Consider the following 25,677-nt stretch of genomic DNA (forward strand, 5'->3'; position numbering starts at 1 on the left):
AGACACAATTCCCCATGTTGTATAAAAGTCAGAAAACAGTGCATGCCCGCAGGTTGCTTAGGCCTCGTGTATGGCCCTCTTTGGCAGGTTTCTAATGTGGGACTCTGGGTGCATGCTGAGGTCTTGGTCTGCTGTGTTCAACACAGCACACACGTGGTCAGGAACTTTCACTTGGTTGCCTTCTCCTCCCTGTTTTTGAGAAACTGCCTCCTGGGCAGCTAAGCTAAGAAAGTTGCTGCTCTTATCTCCCTGGGTCCAGAAGTAAAAAGCTGTCAGGAGGGCGGCGCCTGTGGCTCAGTCGGTAAGGCGCCGGCCCCGTATACCAAGGGTGGTGGGTTCAAACCCGGCCCCGGCCAAATTGCCACCAAAAAATAGCCAGGTGTTGTGGCAGGAGCCTGTAGTCCCAGCTACTCGGGAGGCTGAGGCAAGAGAATCGCTTAAGCCCAGGAATTGGAGGTTGCTGTGAGCTGTGGGAGGCCATGGCCCTCTACCGAGGGCCATAAAGTGAGACTCTGTCTCTACAAAAAAAAAAAAAAAAGCTGTCAGGAGAATGCAAAAGCTCAGCTTGTTTCTTTATGCAAGTCTCCAGCAGATTCTGAGCTGAGCACTCTGAGCCCCCGTCAGCTTGCTCCTGGAGAGCATTTCAACAGAGGCCCCTGAGAGCTCCTTGGTGGTTTGTGTGACTCTGGCTGGCACATTTGGCTGCCCAAGTGTTTCTCATAGGTGCTAGTGAAAAGTGTAATTTCATAGTGGCTATGGGTCCTTTGTAATAATCGGTTGGAAAACTCTTTTGTTGTATTCAGAAGACCGGAAATTTGTTTCATTGCTTTAATGAGAGTTGTTTTCTTCTTAGTTGTGCTCTCAAAACATTTAGGGACCTGTTACTGTACCCTTTCTTTTGAATAAGTTATAGTACCCATGACCACCCACTACCACCTTCATTAAGGGAAATCAGAAGAAGCTAACACTCTGCCAAGGTGGGCTTTAAAACTTAGGGGGTGGACTCTGGGACCATGTTGCTTGTCAACAAACACCATCTAGCATAAACAAACACATAAGCCTCTGACCTGTGGTATTCAAACTTGAAATTCCATATCACTAGTTTACCTAAGAGATCACCTGCTAGTGCCCCAAGGCAGCTGTAATTTGCAGAAATGCCAGTATTTGCGTTTTCATAAACTAATCTTGAAAGCATAAATTGGAGCTGAATTTGGGTTCAATCCTCTCCTCATCTCCCAGGTACTATCCCAGTGAGACAGGTAACATTTGGACAAGAAAACATATTATGATTCTGTTTACTGCAGTTCATCCATCCCAGTTTAACACAGGGCCTTGCTGTCCTCCTTACTGTAATATTTGTCCCTTGCCTTATAGTTACGTGTTGGACCCTGAGTCGCCTCAAAGACTAAGGAATTTAAGACTTACAACTATTGTCATTAGCACTGCGGTTATTTCCTTATAAATGGATTCCCGCTTTCAGCCATATCTTTAGAAAATGATCTTGGGTTTCTTCCACTGTCGTATCGATAATAATAAAATAAGCCAAGAAGTTATCATTACTCTTCACATATCCTCTGTGGAGTGGTTAAATAGAATATCCGCTTGTTATGATATTAATTTCCATTCATTACAAATGAACAGGAACAAAACATTCCTGACTGTTTGAATCCACCACTTGCTGCACGTTATGGCTCCCTTAGCAGTAAACCCCACAGTCCACTATCATGTGCTCTCTAAAGTACTTCCTAATAGATAGAGCAGCTAAAAATACTGATGTTCTTCATTAAATGTAAAATGATCATTTTAACTGCTTCTGCTCTGAGTGACCCATACATCCCTTAATCAGACTCTTCAAACAGAGAGACAGAGAACGAGGGGATGAGTGATAGGAGCAGATCGTCTGTACTTCATTTGGTGGCCGTACGAGTAGAATGTAGTCTAAGAACGATTCTTTAACCATCTTATTGTTTCCTGAAAAAAAATATTATCTGCAGCATATAGAGCTAGTGAGGTGCTGGGCTATGTAGAAATATAAATCTAACCAGACTAACGAAGACCCACACTTCTTTAGTTCACTTGTGGGGGGAAAGAGTGGCTTGGTGAGAGGTGTCCTCACCCTAGTCTCTCCTCTCAGTCAGTTGAACCCATCAGCCGACCGATTGTTACGCATGTAGCAGCCCTCTCCCTGTGTAGAAATGAGCATTTGGCAAACTCCTAGAATGCATGACCAGAGTCTTTGTTAAATTTTCCTTAGAATGAATTCTGTACATTCCATATAGGGGGAAAAAGTGGAACAAACGCAGGGCAAGAAATTTAACTCTTTTCTGTAGCGGTATAAAAACTGTAAAAATTAAGGTACTTTTCTCTTGCCCCTCTCCTGTAAGCCACCACATTAATGTCAAGCAAATTTATGATTTCACTTTGCCATTTATTCAGGCCGCACTGACTGTCTACTTACACTAGGCCCTGAGGACTTATAGTGGTGAACGAGACACATTTCCTGTGCTCAAGGAGCTTATAGTCTAATAGGAATGGCCTTATAGAATCAGGTCACAGAAATGCAGTGTGACGCCAGCTGTTAAGTGTCTGTACATGGAAAATACACCCACAGGTATATATTGGAGGATCCCAGAGGTTCTCTTCTAGGAAAGGACAATGTGTACCATACTTCACGCTTTCCTAAGAGTTTTCACACACATAATCTCACTTGTTCCTAACAACACCCCATTGAATTAGCTAGTTCCTTATCACCACCACCTCTCTGAGGCCGGAGGAAGGGAGGCCCAGCAGAACTGAGTCACTCCCCAAAGCCTGTGCAGATAGCAGTGGCTCACCCAGGGCTTCAGTCTCAGGCATGCTCTGGGAGGTTGGTTATGAAGGCGTGCTTGGGAAGTGGAGAAACTTGGAAAGGTGAGAAACAGTGTCCTGATGTTGTGAAATCACTGTTTGACCATCTGGGAATTTTCCCTGAATTCACTGCCAAATTTCAGAAGACCTGGCATGATCTTTTCACATTCAAATAAATAGTGTATGAGTGGCTCCAAACACCCACCTTCCCCATTTCATTTTTAAATAAGAAAACAAAGGCAGGCTCAGTGGCTCATGTGTATAATCCTAGCACTCTGGGAGGCCGAGCTGGGTTGACTGCTTGAGGTCAGGAGTTTGAGACCAGCCTGAGCAAGAGCAAGACCTCATCTCTCCTAAAATTAGAAAAGTTAGCTGGTTGTGGTGGGTGCCTGTGGTCCCAGCTACGCAGGAGGCTGTGGCAGGAGGATCGCTGGAACTCGGGAGTTTGAGGTTACAGTGAACCAAATGACATCACTGCACTCTACCCAGGGCAAAAGAGTGAGACTGTGTCTCAAAAAGAAACAAACAAATAGAAATCAAGCAATCAGCATGATCCCTCAGGCCAGCCTTCATAATTTTGGTTTTCGTCCGCAGCAGTCACATTGCATACCTTGAACGTTTTTAGGCTTTTCTGGTGGAGATCATCTCCCCACACCAAGATTCTTAAAGTTTACTCATTTTTACCTGATCCTACTTTTGCCTTTGGACTAGAGAGAAGATAGACATCTAGCTCTGCACCTGCCTTGCCCCCCACCATTCAACCCTCCAGCCTTTTTGCTTGGATGAGATTGTGCTGGAGCTGGTGCTTTGCTTCAGTTTTGTCTCTGTTACACGAGGGGGACCCTGTGGCCCCAAATATTAGAGATGCCTAACTTACAGAGTCACTTCAGAGATGATGTTTCTGGAAGAAAGAACTCCTGGTATGAATGAGATGCAGTGAGGATGGCTGTGTTTACCATACCCTATTTTGGTATCCAACATGGAAATTAAATTCTCACAGACCACCTGGAATTGCAAGGATGTGATTTGGGGCTGTTTCCAGTTTTTCATGCCAGACAAGAAGGAGGCAGGAAATGCTGAGGCTTACGAGATGCACTAGAAAGCCAGGCACACAGAGCCACTGGGCAGCACAAGGAGGTTGGCACAGGGCAGAAGCACCCCGTTATTAATAGGGATATGGGTTTGGAGCCCCTAACCTGGATCTAGAAATTGGCCTCTGTGCAGGCAGCTGGGTGGTCCAAGATACAGCGTCCAAAGGGTGTAGCAAGTTCAGGCCTGGCATTTCAGCATACCCAGTCTGACAGGTGGGGCCAGCAATAAGGAATTCTAGGCCACAGGCCAACTCAGAAGCCAGGCAGGCCTGGGATTGGCATTCTGCAGTCAGTCTGGGAAGGAGAGGATCCTCCCCAGCTAGCAGTTCATGGGAGTGGCATTCAGTCCTGGGAAAGTAGGGGCTGGGACAAGGAAGGGGACTAGAGATCCTGGCCAGCTGAATGGTCAGGATCAAGGCTGAGTCCAGAAGGGGACCTAGAGCAGAGAAGGGAATGATGTATTGGTTTCTGTTACTGCCTTCTCGCCCAAGATAGATGTCAGATGTGATGTCACCACTAAGACCCTGTCTCTCAAGGTGTGTGGACGTGCTTTCCACATACCAGATGTAGAATACTGCCCCCCAGGTCCTACCCCAAGCGAGGGGGCAGCGTGTGCCCTCCCCTCCAGGCTGGTGTTTCAGGAGGCATCCTTGTTTGTATTTCTATATCCCTGCTGGAGGGGAGACTTCACTTTCTTTGATACATAAATGGTGAGAGAAAAACTCCCCTGTGAGCTCTTTCACTCTTCTGTGGATGCGCAGCCCTGGCAGTGCCTGTTCAGTGTGAATTTCTGTCTCTACAAAAAAAAAAAAAAAAAACAATGAATTTCCCAACTTCATAAAATGCACAGTGGTCTCAGAGTGGGGTAGTTGCCTCCCAACTTTTCTATTAGCAGAATTTCAGATTGTCACGTGGAGAGACACTTGAAAACCATTTGTGTGGTGCTGGAAAATATTTACCTTGTCCAGACATGGACGTTTTTGTCATTTCGTAGGTGACGACTCTGAGGCCCTGAAAGCAGGGAGGGGCCTCTGTGGGTCCACGCTCTAGCTAGGGCAGGATTCCTCTCTGCATTTCAATAGCCAGTCACTCAGCCTCCACCCCTTACATGAAGTTTTTCTATATGATTTTCTCCTGTATGTTCAGAAATATTCTCACTCTTTTTGCAATGCAGCTATTTTTGACTTTAGAAAAGAACTAGAAAGAACTGACATCCTCCCATTCCTGTGAACTTTCCCTGGATCCATAAACACTTGGTATTCATTTTCTTCCTTGTGCCTTTCAGAGGTGGTTTATACATTTAACCTTTTCGCATTTTCTTTGACTAAAGTGTACCCGCATGCCACCCTGAGACTATGTGCTTCTGTGCCTCTTTCGCCTTTGACATTGGTTAAAAAGGATACGATTCAGGGAAGGGTTGTGAAGCCCAGATCATGAGTCAGGTTTGTGCTGGCTGTGGAGGGCATACCACAATAACAAAGGGTTGTTACCACCCTTGCAGATCTTTCTAGAGTTTAAGGACGTGTCCCTTGAATGTTATCACCTAATCTAGAGGGGTTAAATGGGAAGGGTAGTTTTAGAGAGGCTAGGAGTTTAGCCTGGAGTCAGATCTCAGTGGCATCCACAAGAAGCTCTGTTCCTTATCTGCATTGCAGCCTATTTCCTTAGCCCTGCATTGGTAGGATTAAAGGAGATAATTCACTACAGCATTTACCAAGGTGTATGATCTCTGTACAACTAGTAATTATAACTTAGTAAATATGAGTTATTTCTATTAGATATTAAAACAGTATTTGAAAAAAATCCATAGCAAGGGAAGGGATTTTTTTTTAATGTAGAGAAATTGACTTTTTATTCTTTCTTTTTGCCATACCAAATTTGACTTCTAAGGTTTTTGTGAGGATTAACTGATCAAAGATCAAAGCCACATATGGTTTCAGGTAATCTAGCCAGTCCTCAATAAATATTAGTTTCCAGTCGTATTTCTATTACTTTTACTCTCTAGACAAGAAACAGCAAGTTGTCCCTGTTTTTTTTTTAATAATGTATCTTACTTTTCTAGATCTTGAAGATACTTTCTCAAATGTTAAAGCTCATTTTTCCATATTAGTAAAACAAAAACCTTTGCTGCTAATGCAGCCAGCATTGCTACAAATTGTCACTTTGATGCGTAGTTACAAGGTTCTAAGGCTTTATTTTGGTGGAGGGTGGGGGGGAGGGAAGAATAGAAAAATAAAATAAAATAAAATAGTATGCAATGATAGGGGAGTGGGTGTAGATATTTTAGAAAAGTTTGATTCCTGGGCATGGGAAGGGGCTGGGGAGAGATGACAAGTAAAGAAATGTTTTAAAACTTTGGATGGGAGATTCAGGTCGTCTCCTATCCAAAGAAAATACTAACAAAATCAACTCATGAATTCATTCTCCATGCTAAGCCAGTGCTGCCAGGTGATCTGCTGGGCATTTTATGTAGTTGATATTATTTAATCCGCCCAGCAAGTCTAAGGTGTAAGTAATATTACTAGGTTCATTATTTCCAGAGGGACAAAGCAGAAGTTTGAAGAGGTTAAATAACCTCTTTAAATGGTGAAGCCAGAATTCACATGAACCCAGACAATCTGACCCAAGAGGCTAAGCTGTTTTTTTATAGTACTTACAAAGTAGGAGGCAAGAAATGAAGAGTTGTACAGGTCAAGGAAATAAAGGGGAGAAAGGCCTGTAACACGAACAGAAGGAGGTGTGGTCATCCTGGCTTGCTCTTCTAGGCCAGTCAGTTTCAGTGATCTCCAGGAGGTCACCTCCACAAAATGAGGTCTGGAGTAGCTTCCTCCGAGTCTCATCCAACACATGCAGCTACTGTCTTCATTTCCCGGAGTGACCGGAGGCTGTCCCCATCTTCCACGGCAGTGATGCATTCATGTGCACCCAGCACACTTTCTAGCTTTATTTGCCCAGAGGGGAATATTCTGGAGAACCTTGTTAAGATGCACAGTGTGGTCCTTGGACTGGCAGGGCGGCATCTGCGGCGCCTGGGAGCGTGTTAGAAATGCAGAATGCTTGAGATGATGGGTATGCTAATCACCCCGATCTGATCACTGTCCATTATGTGTATCCAAACATCAGTATGTACCCCATGAATATATACAATTATTATTTGTCAATTAAAAAATTAAAGAGCGAGAAATGCACAACCTCAAGCCCCTCCCCTACTGAAGCCACATCTGCATTTTAACAAGATCCCAGATGCACGTGAAAGTGTGAGCAGCCCTGCTCTGAAACTTTGGGTTTCATCTTTTCTGTGCTCACCAACGTCAAGTCACCGTTTACGAAGTGTGATTATTTGAAAGGTGAACACTTGTCTCCAATTAACTGAATGACTGGTATGGGTGATACTACGCATCCCCCAAAGAACTGGAGCTGAGATGACCAGAAGGAGAGCAGATTCAGTGGGTGGGTGTGAGAACAGATACCTGCTCGTAATTCGCAAACCTTCACTTTCCGGAGCTGTTGGATTTTTAGATGGCTTGACAATAAGAAAATAAGTCTTTATTTGTTTCATCTCAACTTCTTTCTCGTCTACTTTTCTTCTAACTATATTTAATCTCTTCATTCTCCCCAAGCCCTTTCTAATTTACATTTTACAACCTTGTTCTGTTTTATTCTGGATGTAAAGACATCTGTGGACTGAACAGCATCTCTTTTTGACCCCGTGAGCCTTGGCATTTCCTTTGGCTCCAACTTCTGCCTCTCCCTAGGATCCTTTTCTTCCCTGAGTCCTCCTCTTCATCCCTCTTCTCAGTTGCTAGCTGTCTGGCCACCCCGCCTGCACACGCCTTCATCTTCCTCCCCCCGACTACAGTGAGAGCAGAATAGAAGGGCTCTGGGGAGGGATGGATGAGGAGCGGAGTGCCATGAGTTCCCTGAGAGAAGATTCCCAGGGGGCCAGCGAGAGGGAGGTGGCCTGCTCACAGTACCCTTGGCCAACTCACAGCACCCATCACTGGGAGGGCTGTGGTCCCTTAGCCAAGTAGACCAGCAAAGAGAGGATACCCACATGAAAAAGTTTCCACAGAATACAGACACGTTATCCTGGTTTATCTGGGTCAGCCAAGAATGATGTGATCAGGTGAACAGAATTGTATCTTTTCAAATATTACAACTTTTAGGGACATTTTTGATGAAAATGTTTCTAGACTATACAGACATTCTATCATTTCTGATTATTCAACATTTAAAAAAGTAATTTAAAGTCACTTGACATATGAGTTAATGCACTGTGCTATATATTTTTCTTGCTTACGCAGCCTGTTAAACATTTATAGGCCTGTTTTTCCCTATACTAGCATGAAGTTCTTTTTAGGTACTTCATTTTTTGCTTCTTTATTATCTTATATTTTCATAAAGCTCTCAGTCTGCAAACTATGAAGGCAGAAACCAGATGAGCAAAATTTGAGGACTGCATCTGAAATAAACATAACTATTCTCTGACTGAGAATCTTAGGGGTCATTTCTCTGTAAGTAGTCTAATAAATTTGTGACATATAATCGATGGTTCTCAAACTTAGCTGTATGTTATAACCATCTTGGAGTTTTAAAAATCATGATTTTACCCCTTCATTCTCAGTGTTCTTGAGTGTAGTATAGGGATCAGGATTTGTAAAACTAGCACATGATTTTATATATAGCCAATATTGAGAACTACTGCTTCTAAGCTGGATGTGAAAATCCTACTTTTCAAGTATAGTGTATATAAATTGAGTTTGTTGAAGAAGGGACCCTTTAGGGTTGGGGACGGTGGCTCATGACTGTAATCCCACCACTCCAGGAGGCCGAGGCGGGCAGATCACCTGAGCTCATGAGGAGTTTGAGACCAGCCTAAGCTAGAGTGAGACCCCATCTCTAAAATAGCCTGGGGTTGTGGCGGGCACCTGTCATCCCAACTAGTCAGGAGGCTGAGGCAAGAGAATCGCTTGAGCCCAGAAGTCTGAGGTTGCTGTGAGCTATGACACCATGGCACTAGGGTAACAAAGTGAGACCGTCTCAAAAGAAAAAAAAAGGGACCCTTTAGATAAATAAATGCTATCTCATCCATGTAAATTATATGTATACACTCACATACATCCATAACAAATACTTGTGCATAGTACTATAAAAGTTTAAAAATAAATTATATGGGGCGGCGCCTGTGGCTCAAGGAGTAGGGCACCAGTCTCATATGCCGGAGGTGGCAGGTTCAAACCCAGCCCCGGCCAAAAAAAATAAATAAATAAAAATAAAAATAAATTATATGGCAAGTTTTTGGAGATATCACAAAAATAAATGTTGTTTGTACGCATGTGTGTGAATATGTATCTATATATAACAGTGTTTCTCAGCCTTTTTATCTCTTGGCACACCTGAACCTATAGTTAAACTTCCACAGTATACTTGAATTATGTTGATCAAATAAAAGAGAAAAAATGAATATACTTAATGTGCTTTGAACTTCTTTTGAAAATGATTTAATTAATGATCTTTAAAAATTTTCACTGTATACCTAAGTTGCTCTCATGGCACACCAGGGTGCTGTGGTATACTTGTTAAAAATCATTGATCTATAAGAACATATATATGGCATTTTTTCCTAAGATAATCTATTTTTATAGTAATGTAGAACTTAAAATAACATAAAAAATAGGCAAGGTACTAGTTCCTAAATGGCCTTCTGAGCTATTGATTCAAAATAAAAGTTTATGACTTTTGTACTATTTTACTTTTGCAATTCCAACTATATTTTCTTAGAAAAACATTGGGGGATTTCCATTTTATTTTACTGTTAGTAAATATATAGATTTCAGTAATATCTTGCAGTATATTCACATCTTCAAGTTTCTAAGACACTGTTAACAAGTTATGCTGTTTTTGCAGGGATTTTCCATGGTGTTCAGTTGTTAAAAAATGCTGAATGGATGAAAAAATGAGTAAAATCTGTGTTTTTTTTTTCTTTCCTATTCATCACTGCTGTTTGTCTCTGTGTGTAGGCCACTGATTTGCTGTTGTTCCCCTCAGGGGAATTCAAGTCAAAAAGTCATATTGAGTTACTAGGAAAAGGTATTCCTATCTCAAAAGAACAAAGTACAATGATTCAAGGAAAAAAAAGAACTTGGAAAATTTGTCCAATTTTTTAATGCACGTTGCATCTGTCCACGGTATTCTACTTGTATGCACACTTACATAAAATAAACTTTAAATAAGCCATAAATATGGAGCCTGACTCTGACAATATTACTTTTTATGAATATAGAAAACCCACTCTTTTCCCTTGATCCCATCAAATGCACATTAAGATTGTGACAAAATATTTTTGTCTTCTATAAAAGTTTGGTAAATATTTTCCATTTTTGTCCATGTTTTTCACTCAGTTACCTTCTATATGCTATTTGAGTTGAAAGTGAAGAATCTTGAAGCTATAGAAGTTTAATTGAATGTGTTATTTATAGTAAAGAAGTTACTCCAAACTTATTTGACAGGGTAGCAGTCCCTGACTTGTAAACACTCAAATTACGAATGACCGACACATATATACAAATGTCCAGCCGAGATCTCTTACTTGTATTCTCACTGCATTATGTCCATAGGATCCATTTACCGTCACAACAATTTCTGTGAAAGAAACTTGGCTTCCTAAATCTAGGTAGGAGTGAACGGGAAGGGGTAAGGGGAAAGGATGACAGGATGTAAGGATCAGTTTGGAAATTGACACTGAGTTACTTCGAAAGAATGGCATCTATTGATTTTTTTTTTAATTTCTCAACAGAAGCTGTACATTTTAGAAACCTTCACGTATTACTTTACCTGAAATTCTGCCATTTAAAAGTTCAGATTCATTTGCATTAACAAATCTTCTTTTGAAAATGCTGACACTTCTGGGAAGTTGAGGAGGGCATCAGTCATTCCTTCCTCATCTGCATTAGCTCTTTCAAATTGCTTTCTACCTAAAGTCTGGCTTAGACCAGGAAGCCTGAAAGGATGAACATTTTGATTTGGGGGAGGTAATGCGGGTAAATTCAGAGCAGGAGAAGGATGGGTCCAGGCGAGGTGACCAGAGTGGGAGGCCTCAGAGCACGTGGAAATTCCAGGAGAGGGACACTGTGAAGTGGAAGAGAGATGCAGCAAGGGAGATACTAAAGCAAACTGCACATATTTTAATATTTTTCTGGGATGATACTTTGCACAGGAATATGACAATTTATTTTCCTCCTTAGTTTTGTACTTTTTGACTTTGTGCACCCAGGGCTCAGTTTGACCTTTATTTACTTAATGAATTTACTTTGGCTTTGCTGAGTGAGTCTTGGGACCTAACACTATTCCCAGCTTGCTTCTATATGAAAATATGCTGTACGTGTCTAAGACCCCAAAGTACCAATAATGCCAGTATGTAATCTGTGCCTACACTGCTGTTTCCCTGAATGGACTCGGTGCTTTTCCATTGTCCCTCGCTCTTCAATCCTAGTTTGGAAGGGGCGATTTGTTAGGAGGAGATTGGAGAATGAGGCTTTGTTTGATAAAATGTAGGTCTTATTCAGGCATGCAATGTAGGGGAGGTTCGTGACTCCACAGTAATACCCTGATAGGTCACAGCTCTCAGAACCCGAGGGATGAACATCCACAAGGCCCTGTGTGGGCTCTACTCCAGCCTCAGGAGGAGTTTCACAGGTTCCAGCTTTTCCAGCCACAGGAGGCCTTGCTAGCTGGGCTCCTATTGCCTGGCATGCTCTCTTCTGCCCTCTGCCTTTTAGGCTGCCCACTGCAACTGCCTTGGCTACTCTTCAGATTTTTGCCCCTATCACTCCCAACAAAGTCAATTCCTTTTGTTTCACACACTTATGGGTTTATATTTCTTTCTGATTAAGTGTTTCAGTTTGCAGTTGTACCTGTATTACTGTGATTATTTTGTTTAACATCTGTGCTCTGTAACAGGAAAGCGTGATAGAAACAAACTCTGATTTTGTTCCCCATTTGTGTCCCTAAATGGTCATAGCGTGTTTGGGACATAGTAGGAATTTAGTCTGTTTTTGTTTGTTAACTGAATGAATGAATGATAAAAATGACTGTTTTTGCAAAAGCTGGTAATACATGTGAGGCTTGTTTTTAAATGCTACGCAAATGTTCAGCCGAGATCTCTTACTGGTATTCTCACTGCGTTATATCCACAGGATCCATTTACTATCACAACAGTTTCTTTAGAAAAGGAAGGCAGTGCACTTACAAGAAGAGGTACTTTCTCTAGGTCCTACATCTCCATTTCTTCCCTTAGATTTTTGAGATGTCAGGAGTCTCTGCAGGCAGAATAAGGCTGTGCGCTCATTCCACAGTGGTTAGCTATTAACACTTTTCTTGTCACCGTTTAGCAAACCTAAATCCAACTCGAAAGGAAAATTCTCATGGCAAATCTCTGTGGAACCAACCTTAGGAAGCGCATTAAGCCATTTCTTTTTATAAGTGCCAATTAATATGTTTATTTAATGTTTGATTATTCTTCATCCTCCCTCCATCTTTTCCATCAGGGCCATCGTTGTCTACAGCCCAGGGCATTGGTTAAGCTTCTTCTGGAACTTAGCACTGCCCCAGCAGATGCCCACATCCAACTCCTTAGTTTGGCTTCCAAAGGAACCTCCTCACAATTTTCAGGAAGGCTGTGGGTGGTGAAAGAAAATAGATGAGAACATGCTTTCTTTTGTTGTTTTTCTTTGATCAACTGGGAATCACTTTGAATGAAGAAGAACAAGGAAACCTTAAACACCTATAGATGAGAAGAGATATAAAAGAGAGGCCAAGAAGTTAGCAGAATCCTGATTAAAGTTAAACTTACAAGTTAATCATCTGATTTAGAACATTACATATTTGTTTATTGAGTGCAGATTTGGAAACATTTGCAGTATACTGTTTTTCTTGAAAAGGCATAATAGTAAGGCATAATAAGACAAGGGGTTGTACACATTATGCTTTCACATATCTTACAAAATTCTTTCTAATGTTTCCCAGGATCTTATGACATTTCAGCCTATATCCCAACTTAAGATACAAGGTCTTGAGATAAGCTGTTGCTGAGAAATGGCTGAAGCAGGTGGACCAGAAGGCTCTAGGAAAGACTGAGACAATTACTTGAATAAAAACAAGGAAAGTCAGAGTTCCAAAGTCTTCCATTTAGCACCAGACGTTTACACTGTGGGCCTGCAGTTTAAGTTCTTGATTTAATTGTCTGCTTAGAGACAGTTGAGTTTCATCACTGTGGTAAAACTGGGAGAAAGGGGAAAATGTAATTACTTTCTTGGGGGGGAAATGCAGAAAAAAATAGCCTCATTTTATTTTTTTAAGTTGAACTCAGGAAAGATGCACAAACAACAAGAAATTTTAGTCAAGGAAATTTTTTCTAAATTATGTTTGCAGAAAACAGTGGTGTATTTATGAAGGGCTATGGTGAACATTATAAAGAATTTTGATACCTTAATTCTTAGTCCTTCTTTTATCAAAGGTGGAGAATGCATTTCTTTTGCTTTCTTATAGTAGTTGATCGAATCTCATTGATGAGTATTTTTCAAATGTTTAATTTAGGTATGTCACCAAAAGAAATGTAACAGGTGCAAATGAAAGCTGTGGTTTTCTCCATGCAGTGGAAAAAAAAATCAATCCCTCCCTTCCTTCCTTCCTCCCATAAACAATGGACAAGTTTGTATCCTGTATACTGGATAATACTGGGGTTCAAGACCGGAGAGGTAGATGACTTGGCCTCAGCGTTCTCATATATGATAAGCAAGTCGAGGGGACATGCAGAAACCAACAGTTTTAGTGGAGTACCATGTGTGTTAGGATGAAGGAATGTTAGGAAAGAAAAAATTACTCAGTGTTGGGAGGTGTCGCCGGGGTATCACTAAATCAGCAAATGCTTCTTACAGGAGATGGCAGATGAGCTGAGCCTTAAAGGTCACCAGGAAGTCTGCCATGTTGTTGGGGGAAGGAAGGCAAAGCTGCTGCTGGGGAGGGGACTGGCATAAGGCAATGCACAGAGGGAGGACAGAGCAGTGCACGGTGCCATGAGCACTTCAGGTAGGCTCAGGACTGGAGGTGGGGCCGCAAGTGCCGGTGCATACAGGGACTTGGCAAACACAAGGCTGGAAAAACACCCAGGAGAGAGATCATGAAAGGCTTTCCACACCAGGCTAAAAAGTCTGACCTTTATCCTGAAGGCAAAGGGTAGCCACAGAAGGGTTTTAAGTACCAGGGTGATATGATCAGATGTGTGCTTTAGGAAAATCATTCTGGCAGCTATTATGCATCTAAATGAAGATAAAACATCTCCTTAAGACCTCTGAAAGATTCTAGCTGGTTCCTGAGAAAGGGATGTCTGTAATTCTCACCATTTATCCTCTTCACATAGCACAGAAATGTTATCCCACCTGAATTCTGGCTAACTAGGCACAACCAGGGTCTGGAGAAGTGGGTTTGGGGAAACTTTTACATTTTCCCTAACAACCCCGACCTTTGAGGCACACACAGGCCTTGACCAAGGCCACCCAACCTTCCTGTACTTCTGGGATGTTTGCAACAACTGCCATTAGAAAGACAGGAATGTTCTATGTGCTTTTTAAGGGCCATATTCGCTCAGATACGCCCTGGGAGAAAACATACGAGAGGAAAAGGGAATCTTTCATACTGTGCTTTCCTTTTGTTGAAAATCAGAATATGGAATAACATTCTTATTTATATGAAAATGTAGCTACCTTACAACATGAACACTCCTAAGCATGCTTTAGAATTGACCCTTTAGACAACTTTCAAGGCACAACAGAATTTAGTTAATTCAGAAAGATATAAGTTTCAATGGTCTTGATTACTGAGTCTAGGAACAAACACTCTGTTCCTAAATGTTGGAAGAGAAGAGATGTGAAGGTTAGAGAGAGGATTTGATGGACCCCAAACTGTGAAGTCTACAATAAAATTGTAAATGAAAATGATCCTAAAGCTACTGTAGCTTCCAGCTTGGCTTCCAGCAAAACAAGAGGGTCCACAACCTTACACGTTCATTTGCCCTGGTAGTTGAAAGTTCATATCCCTAACTGGGAGTTTTGGCTCAGGACATAAAGGGCGCTCTGACAGACAATGCTTTTTTTCAACCATGCTGATGGTTCTGATCAGCTGCGAGGTAAATCATAGGTGCTTTTTTTCCGGGGAGTAGGGTGTTGTTTTGCCTCTCTCTGAATAAGTTTTTGGGAAAGACAGCCCTGGGAGGACAGAGGGAGCTAGTAGGGAGAGAAAAATGGGAGCAGGGCTTTGACCTGCCGGAGAGGAGCCCCTGCTGACACGGTCAGTCTGACCCATTGAATGTCTGAATACGATAAATGCCGCTTTATCCTGCCTTGAAAGGCACGAGTAGCACAGTCTAAATGCCTGGGCATGCTTAAATAGGCGACTGGGATGTTTGAGTTGAGCGTGTTTGAAATCTGAGCTCTCTGACAGCCTGGGAGCTGCCACAGGTCACCTGCCTTGCTCCATAGGGACGGCCCAGGTCTCACAAGAAATTGTCCATAGACGAATTGTAGTACAAATTCTTTTCTTTGTTGGTTGGCCTCTTTCACTAGACCATGGCCTATAAAATTTTGTAAAAACAATTCTTAAATATTATTTGAAAGGGCAAATGGCCCACACTGAAAGGTTTGACAGTTTGACATATAGTGCATGGTTTTGATAGCTTGGAAACTGAAAAGTGTGGCCAACATTCTCCCCCTGCTTGTCAGAAGCCTGGTGTCTTTTAAATAGTGTCTTGTTGCTGTGCAGAGTTCCTCTGCTCCTCGAAATCTGACAGGGAATGAGTCTGCTTCAGTGATCTTAAATCCTTTTAGACTAATTTTTGAGAGAGCAGAAAAATCCTGTAGCTAACACCTTTGAATACAGCGTCCAAAAGGCACAGAACCAGGTATTGCCAATTAAAGCGCAGTTGGAATCATCATATCAAGCAGATCACTTTAGAGCCTTCTGATAATGCCAAAGTCTGGGTCTAGAGAGAGAGGAGCCCCGAGTTTCACTTCTGTGAGGGGGGAAAAAAGGGATTTGAGTGGCCCAGTCTCCTCAGAGCCCAGGAAGTTGCAGGGAGTGGATTTCTGCATCAGGATGTCACTTGTGTGCAGCCAGTGTGCGCTTAGCGCCTGGCGGCTGCCTCTGCATAGCCAAAGGCCATTTTCAGGAGCCTCTGGCCCCTCAGTCACTGGCCTGCTAGTTAATTGCCACACAGACTTCATGACACATGGGCAGATAATATGACATTTTCGGTTTCTGTCACTAGCAAACGCCACAACGTTGCTTGCACTAGTTGCTAAGAAGCTGTCAGAAACCATTAGCAGTTGGCTAAAGTCGCCCTATGGCATTTCCTCATAGCATCAGCAAAACGAGCATAAATCACCCGCTGGAGCCTACTGCTATCCTAATGAGGCTGTAAGCTTGTTTATGGACTGGCATCATTTTTATGATTATTTCCACCTTTTCAGTTTGCCTTCATTTGGCGGCAGGAGAAGTCAGCTCCAGGAATGAAGTCACTGCTGACATTTTACAAATGTGGCTCAGAGCTGCTGCCTGCTGCCGTGTGGTCAGCCGGCGGTTCTCCAAGTTTGTTTAGTGATCTTAAAAATAAAAAAAGGAAATAAATCCTCCAGAGACCGCATGGAGGTGACTGTATCAAATTGCAGGGTGAATGGAAATGCTAAAGGTACAATTGACCATTTAGACTTTCCTCTGAGGTTGAGACATTTCCAGATCAATTTTCAATTTTAGAAAGTGGAAGAGTTTAAACAATTTATTAAAATCTATGAAAGTGTTTGCTTTTAGAATAGTCTGTTTTATTATGCTCTTCTCCTTCCCCATCTTCTCCATTTCCCTAACTTGTGTCGCGAAGGAGCAGGGTTTATTGTTTTAGGCTTTTCTGAACATGCACCGATATTTACACTGGATTGAAAGCATTTGCTTCCAATGAAAATCTTGTCTTAGATTACAACCCAGCAGTGTAATTTCCCTCCCAGATGGGAGTAAAGTAGCTGTATTTGCCTAAAAACAGTAGGAAGAACAAACTGTGCATTAAGCCAAGGCTGTTTTTGGCTTGAGCTAATGATGTAATAGAAACCTTTTATTCGGGAGAGGTCACTGCCAGGGACTGAAGGGGGTGATCTGGCTCCTGCTTGAAAGGTTTCTCCATTGTATCTACATAAGTCTTCACTTAAAAAATTCTGTTCCTAATGCTTCTGCTTTCATACAGCAGAAATAAACAGGAAAGGCTCTGGTGAGGGTTACACATGGAATGCAGAAAGCCTTCCTCTCCTAATGGAGTATATAATTCAGGTGCCCTCAAGGCACGCTTTCAGGAATTCTTTTGCCTGAGGTAATGGGAAGCTAAGGTTGCTTTAAGGCCTTGATTATCTATTGATGCACAAAGCTGGAAAAAAGTCATCTCTGCTGGATTATAGTAGATATTTCCATAAATTATCAATGAATTCTCTTCTAGGCGGGCACTAGGCATTGCTTGCTAAATTAATCTGAAGGGATTTGAGATGGATAAAAAGGCTATTTTTTTTTTTAAGGTAGAAAACAATTGCAGAGAGGTGGTGAAAACAGTATTGTTAGGTTATGAGCTTTTCATTTTTAATCAATGATCAAGTAATGTGTTTCTTTTCCTCGGTTACCTTTTACATATTGAAAGTGGATTAGCCCATTGAAATTTTAAATGCTGTGGAGTTGTTTTCTTTTCTCATGTTTCTTTAATGAATTGTTATTTTATATGGTAAATTGCTTCTCTGAATAAAAAGCCTCTTTAAATACTGGACTTTCAAAGAATTTATTAGGCAAATCCAAGGGGACTTATCATAAAACACTTGGTTATGCAAATGGCGGGTTTGGTAGGTGGAAGGAGCAGGGTTCAGGGATGTGGGTGTCTGGTGCAGCACAGAGCCCAGAACTCTGCGTCCTGCCACATGACCTTGAGCCAGTCATAGAACACAGGACTTTCTCCACTGACACGGTGATGTCTTTGGAGTTCCAGGTCTTCATGATCTTTTCCAGTGAGAACACAAGCGATGAGTCTGTGGAACTTTAACAAAATAGATGGATTTCAAATACCATAAAATTGTGGATTTTAAAAGGCTGCACTCAGAACTAAGTTTTTGCAGAAGTTTTGCATTTGTGATATATGGCGCAGTAATTGTAGAAATGTTGGAATTAGTCTGTTCTTCACCCAACAATGTTTTTAAATATTAGCTCAGTACAAATCCAAATAATGGATAAAAAGAATTGGTAGGCCATTCTTCCTTTTTCCAGGAGGGAGAGGGTGAGTCTCCTCTGAGGGAGCTGTTAAAAGCAATCGATTTGTTGGAACATAACTACTATAGATTAGACAGAAGTAAGTGAAATCGAAATAATAGAGAAGTCTTTTTCTAGGTAGGACCTAACGAACAGAAATGAGAAATACGGAAATTCGTGAAAACTATGTAAATGAATCTGAGGCTCTAACAGGAAACTTGTCTTACCAAACTGTGAGGTTCTTTGGGCATGTAGGTTGCTTGCCTGTGACTTAACCCAGTGAATATGCTGTTGGGTATATATTTCTTACCTCATTTCTAAGCCTAGCCCCAGATCAACCTGTCAGATTCCATAAGCCAGTAGTTGCCAGTAAGAACTGGGGTGCCAGGAAGAACTGGGGTGCCAAGTGAGAGCTGTGGCTCACTGGTGAAGGATGTTTGAAAGAAGCTAAGCTACTTTACAGTATGGTGGGTGGAGTCCATTATTGTTTTCCCTTTTGACCAAGATGAAAAAATACTTGCTATGACTTATTTTGGACTAATGTGATCATGTGGGTTGAAATATTAATTTTTTCTTGTTAAACATGGCATTATAAAAGGAATACTACATTTTTATTTCATTGTGTCACAGAGCCAAAATGTTTTCTGGAAGAAACAATGTAAATGTTATAACAAAAATCAGTGGAAAGATAGGATCCAATATAGGGGAATATGTTAGCAGGTAACCTTTCAGTGAGGAAAATTTAAACCTAGAACACATTTTAGAAACTGCCTTGATCGTTCATGTAATGCAATTCCAATTTACTGTTAATTTAGCATTACTTTATTTGATTTAAATAGTAATTATTTTCTGTAAGAAATTATGTCAAGTGTTTTTCCCTTACTAAACTTGATACTCTTTTTCTGTTACAAGAAAAATTATATTCTATTTGAAGAATTCCTATGTCAAACTGTTTATATGACAGATTACCTACATTTCCACATCCAAGTTTAACTAGTATTAAGAAAGATCTCTTGTGGAAATAGTTGATATTTTAAATGCATCTTCTCACAAGTTCGTGTCAATGACTGCCTGTGGGATTTGAGTATCCCATCAGACACACCACTGCTAATGACTGCCACCAGTTGTAACTCCATAGTGGGAGTTACACTTAACCTGGCCCAACCATGTATGTTGGAATAATTACCATGGCGACAGAGCCACTAAAGAGAGTGGATGTTTTCCTCCATTCCCTTTGACCTTTAGCACTGTTCTTTGGAAGAAGTTCTTTAGACCTGACTACTTTGGAGCCCAGGCCTTGTTCTTTCTCTTTGTCCTTGAAAAAACAAAACAAAGCAAAAAAAAAAAAAAAAGAATAATAATAGTACCAAAGAAACGATTAATCATTTCAATTGCTCTTTTGGTTTTGTTTATATCCAAAGGCATTCTATTTGAATAAAGCATGTCAAGGTAGCATCAGTCAAAATTTGATTCACTATGTTTGCAGGTGATGGCTTGGACAACAGTGTAGCTTCCCCCAGCACAGGTGACGATGATGACCCTGATAAGGACAAAAAGCGTCACAAAAAGCGTGGCATCTTTCCCAAAGTAGCCACAAATATCATGAGGGCGTGGCTGTTCCAGCATCTAACAGTAAGTGGATTCTAAATGACATATGTGAACTAAATATGGACAATGAACCAGTTTTGATAGAGAAAAAAAAATGAGAAAAAAGTGATCCCTCTGGACATGGAATATTTCATAAATCACTGTGTCCCCACAGTTTTTACGAAAGCATTTGCCCTTGTTTCTCAGACACATGCCCCAAGTGAGAAGTTTTATTTGAAATTCACTATTGCAGTTTTATTAACATGTAAGTTATAAGGTTTAGGAATTCATGGGCACTTATGATTTTACGTATGTATGTTAATGATGTTGCTTTCTTGAGTGCGATCCTTAAGTTCTTTGAACCAGCTTCTACTAAGAAGAAAGAAAGGCAAAGCCCAGAAAGACTTAGTATTTTCCAGTGGTGCCTGGACCTTTGTAGTGAATGGTCCACATAAATGTAAATCATGCTGCTATGGCCAGATGATCAGATAATTTGCTTTTAAGTGGTTTGGATGCACTGGCTGCCATTACAAAACATTCGTGTGGGTCAGAGCTCCGTAGTGAAAGTCCCTGTGTTTAGCCCTGTAAAGGAAAACAGCAATATAGAGTCAGCTCTTCCTGTGTAGTCCCTGGGGACTATTCAAGCAGAGTAACAGTTTATATTGTCTGTGTGAGTATTGCTGTTTACACTGCAGGAATTCTCCTAGAGATGTGAGAAACTGGAGTTTTGGGGCTTTAAGCCACCAGGGGATTTGTTTTGTTTGGTTATTATTCTGAATGAATTTCATGTTCCAAATATTTATAATAATAATATTTTGGTGGATATTTTGATAAGTACATACTGATTTAATTACCTCTAAGGAAGAAGACTAAATGAAAATATATGGATAAAGTAATACTATAAAAACCAGCAAAATTATTGACCAGTAGATTTTCAATATTAGAGGCAATGGATGAATTCAGACAGATTATAGCATAACTGAATAGGTGGATGAACGAATGTTTAAAACTCTTGAGTTTTTTTTAACATCAGGAGAGAAATTTTTCATGTCACTATGTTTAGCCGTGTTTACTTTTCTTAAAGTCATCTTTTTTCTTAAAAAGTTAATTCTATATTGTCATACACATGACCAGAGCCTGTTTATCCTTGTACCCTGGCTCACTTTCAAATCCGTGTTCCTCAGTGAATTGTTCTGGTGCAGGGAGACCAACTCAGGAGAATGTCTGAAGGCCACATTGGTTCTGCTCCTCTGGATGAGAAGCAGTTCCTCCAATAACATTCAAGGGAATAAAATGATCCCAATTTTCCAGCATCCATGAATAACATAAAAACTGAAAGTGGCAAGAGTACATAAAAAAACCCAAAGTTTCTTCCTTTCTCCTCCTCCCATCAGGATTTCAAACAGTCACTAGCCAACACTGACAGCATTGAATAAATTTTAAGGGTTGGTTGATGCTGGAAATTAGCTGAAGATTTAGGTTGTAGCTGTTACGATTTTGCCATCACATTAGGTTTGCCTGAAATCTGATTCAGGTGCCATTTTCTCCCTGACACTTGTTGCATGTACTAGATTGGCTGTGTGCAACTCTCTCATTGAAAACTCATCAGCCGCTAATGAACTGGGAGGGAAAGAGGACCAGGGTCTTGAGGGCCTATCGTGAAAAACAAGTAAGATGACATTTATAATAGATAAGAAGCGACAATTGGTCAAAGGTATGGAGGCAACGATGCTGATATCTCATCACCAGAGCTCAGCAGCTCACCTATTTTGAGGGCTGACTCGGAACGACAGGATAAAATGTAGCTGTCTCTGAAGTCATTACCAAACTATCTCTATTTCCTGTACTAACAGAAAAAAAAAAAAAATGAATAGATTTCTTCAGCCTTCTTCACATCTTAATCTGTGTGGGAGCTTTAGCTTTCCTTGAAACTAAGGTGTCCCTGAATAAGATATAATGAAATATTGGTTCAGACAGAATCAGGAGGGAGAAAAACAAGTTATTTTATCCATCTGCCTGTTTTCCTGTTTTTCTAGGTCATACCATTGTGAAGACCCTTGCATAGAGTTTGTGTTATCTTCTTAACAAAACAAAGTCAACTCTCTAAGAGCCAATGTGACTTTACCTGCATCGCAATGCTTATGTGGACTATGTGTCACAGGGACAACTGTAGTAGAAATTATTCATTAACCGCCTGGCTTCTGGGGGCCTCCTGACTAACTGTCTCCAGGGTTGAGGTCTTTGTTGGCTTGCACTACGGCCCTGGAATGGGAAGCCCCTTTTGCCACGTCTCCCTGGCTTTCTATGAATGCTCAAAGAAGTTGCCTGTGGTTTCTGTTGGGTATTTCCACCTTTCTTATCTACTCCATTACCTTCTGCTCATATAGAAAAACTGATAATATTAATGGTCTCTAAAATGCTAATTGTTCTTATTACATCATCTGAAGAGCAAAGTTAGGATGTGTGTTTAAATTTTCCTCCCCTTTCCCTCCCACAATAAGAAAGATTTCTTCCCTCTTCTCTCATTGCGAGATCAAACAGATCTCCAGTTATCAGAAGTGCCCTTACCCTTGTTCCATTACCTTTCTTAACAAGATGCATGGATTGCTTACGTAGTATTTATAGTCAGGAGCTGATTCTGGTAAATTCTATGGAGAAACGTAGAGCACTTGAAGGGAGTTATTGTCATTTGTCTGAATGTAAGTAACTGCTGAAATCTCAGTACTAATCCTTTAGAAATTTTACTTCAAGTTCTGAGAGGTCTTCAGGGATGCACAATTCATTAAGAAGACTATGTACGAATTTCAAATGATCACCATTTTTAATATGTAATTAATGGAACTTATCTCAAAAATCCTGTCTGAAATCTTGCCAGATATAAAAGAACAATCAAAATTCAGGCTAGTTGAAATAATAGCAGTTATAATATTAGAAAATCGTAAACTAATCTTTCTTTAAATGCCAAAAGACATCTTCTAAAACAGCACACACCTTTTTGAAATCAAATTGCTACTTTTTTCCTTTTAAAATAAATGGATAAATCCTTTCATTGGGTTTATTCAGTGAAAAACAATCTGCCCTGGAAAGAGATGTAAAGCATTTCTGTGTTAGTGGAATAGCATAGGCCTTGAATAAAAAAAAAAAAAAAAGAAAAAGAAAAAACCTTTCTGTAGTTGCACCCCAGCTACATGAGAAGAAAAATGTGCTGGTCTGTAGTTATCTGCAGGTAGATTTAATCAGTAGCACATTTTACTGCTCCAAAGAGAGGACTAAAGCCACCTTCTTGGACTCACAGTCTCTAGCAAGCTGAACTGGGCCTGCTTGCGTATAATGAAAACAATAAAAGCAAAAGGAAACGAGTTTTAAACTTTGGTGATTATGGGGTAAAAGGAAATTTCAGTGAGGTAAATTCCCAGCTTAGACTAAGTTGAACATTTGCCAGTTTTGATAAGTAAAGAAGGTCTCCTAAAAGAAACTATTCCTTGGAATTGAAAAGAACGACTGGCATGATTTAGATAATAAGAGAGAGAATTAGAAAGAAAATAAAAGCATCTATTAATAGAAATGCTTACATTAGCCTGAAGATAAATTATTGCAAACAATTAAAGTGCTTAATATTTGCATCTGAGTCATTGCACAGTCACTACCAGTTCAGGGGCACATGCCACATGAAATGCCACATGAAGGTTGCTTTTTCCTTCTCAAAGGCGTTATTCCAACTGTAAACACAGCCTACTGTGTCACAGGGCTAAAGCTGGCTGTGTTTTGTATGTAATCAGTTCTGTTGCTACATAGTGCGACAAACGTATGTGTCCCAGGAGTTAGTAAAAATAAGGAAAAGGAATAAATGCAATGTTTAAGGTATCAATCAAGGGTAATTTTTCTTTTTGTTTTCCTACCCTATCATGTTGCAGTTTTTCAAAAGGTGGTTCTTATTTAAAATATGCAGTTCTCCTGCATGTTGCTGCTGTGTGTCCCAGACATTGTGGAAGTTAGGGAGAGTGGAGGTAGTTAAAACACAAGTACAGCCTACAGAGTCAGGTGAAGAAAGCCTTCACAGGGCGGGATTTGGCATTGACCAGGAGGGGATGTGCTCCCGAAGGTGAATTGTAGATTTTCATTCAATTTTCTGTGACTTCCCATGTTACAGACCTCATTAGGGTAAGCTTTACTATAGAGACAAAGTTTGTTTTTAAGTCAGATACACGTATTTGCATGTTTTAATTTCATTTTCTTTCTTTTGTGTGTGTTTGAACTTCTAGCCTGGAAAATGTGTGTGTGTGTGTAGCCAAATTAATGTCTAGATTTCTGATTTATAAGACTTTCCTCTCATTGTGGATAGAGCCAGTGTGAGGAGTTGTAGAATCTTCCAGGTTGAGAACAGTGTTTCCATAGAAACACTATTAGATGAAAAGTGCCCTGCGGGTCCGCCACTCTAAGGACGGAGTAAATGGAATTGAATTGGGAATTGAATGCTCTAGGAGAGACAGATGTCGTTTCATTGGTTTTACTTTTAGTAACAAGATCTGTTGGAGACATCTTAGTGTCACATCTCTCCTTGCAATTTCGGAAGAATTACTCTCTAAACATTATGAATTATTACGATGAAAAAGCACATTTAATTGGTATCCAGATAACCAATTCTGGTTGATCAAGGTTAGCAAAAGGTCAAAAGGCAGACAGAAAGGTCTCTAAGGAGGCATGTAGGTAGGTAGGAGATGGAATTTTCTCTTCTTCTCCCATGTCTGTTTCTCTCTATATTCCTCACCTCTAGACTCTGCCAGTTTTCTAGTGAATATTTGTATTGTGCCATATGGGCTAGAATCCTTCACTGCCTGTCCTGAAAGATGTAGGGGGCGTTATGAGCATATGGTGGGAAAGGACAACTGTATTCTCTTGCATTCTTGCCTGAAATGTCAATCAAGGTAATACAGAGCCTTGGAGGAAGGCAGGCCCTTCTGCAAACCCATCCAAACCTGCCCTCGTTGACATGTGTCTAAGCCAGGGAAAGTGGTTTGTGGAGATAGCAGGTAACTTTGATTCCTTCTTCACTACATGTTATCTGCCAATAAAATAATAAATCAAGGTACTTGAAAACTTGTATGAAGGAATGAGAAGCTATTTTCCCTCTTTCAGATGTCTGTGTACCATATCAAAAATTAGCTCTCTTAAATACATAAGAATATCTTTATAGTTACTACTTTTTCCCCTTACATGTAATTACCATTTACTTTCCTGACCTTACATGTAATCACCATTTGCTCTCCTAAAGCTTACTTTACTCTGACCAAGCTAGGCTTAGTTGAAACTAACTCAGGTCTGAATGACAAAACCCTCTGCTACTTTGAAAGTTAGGATCTTGACTAGTTTTCATCCAACTGGGAATTTTCTCTCTCTGGAGGAAAATGGAATACATTATTTAATTACTTGAGGGGGGTATTGGAATGCCCTAATTCTTCGGTGATATACATCATATAAACTCTGTTTTAATAATGAGGCGGGTGGTTTCCAGATTCTGGGGCAACTGCCTTTTTCTTTTTCTTTGCTGGTTATTGAAATCCTAATGGGATGGGTGATGAATTTTCTTAGGTCAGGTAAACTGAAAAGGCTACAGCTGGAATTCTTCACCCAGAAGAATCGGAGTTAATACTAATGATCATTGTGAATTAGAAGATCAAAGGGGAAGCATCAGCCTGTTCTCCACGTTGTTGCCCCAGAGGCCATTAGTGACCTGGCAAAGCTCTCTCCCAGCCTCCCAGCACCCCCTTCTCCTTGCCCAGCTTTTCTCCCCCACTCACAGTTCCGCACCTCTGACCTGGGGTAATCACAGTCA

General features: G+C 40.7%; 1 protein-coding gene across 3 annotated transcripts in view; it reads left to right on the forward strand.

Moving 5' to 3' along the window:
* Positions 1-25,677, forward strand: part of MEIS1 (Meis homeobox 1) — a 132,952-nt gene that overhangs the window by 55,075 nt on the left and 52,200 nt on the right. For all 3 annotated transcript variants that reach the window (XM_053588704.1, XM_053588705.1, XM_053588706.1), the window contains one exon: positions 19,744-19,889. In XM_053588704.1, coding sequence (XP_053444679.1) covers positions 19,744-19,889 — 146 coding nt within the window. The remainder of the gene's footprint in view (positions 1-19,743; positions 19,890-25,677) is intronic.

This window comes from Nycticebus coucang, chromosome 4 (genome assembly GCF_027406575.1).
Source record: "Nycticebus coucang isolate mNycCou1 chromosome 4, mNycCou1.pri, whole genome shotgun sequence".
Taxonomy (NCBI): domain Eukaryota; kingdom Metazoa; phylum Chordata; class Mammalia; order Primates; family Lorisidae; genus Nycticebus; species Nycticebus coucang.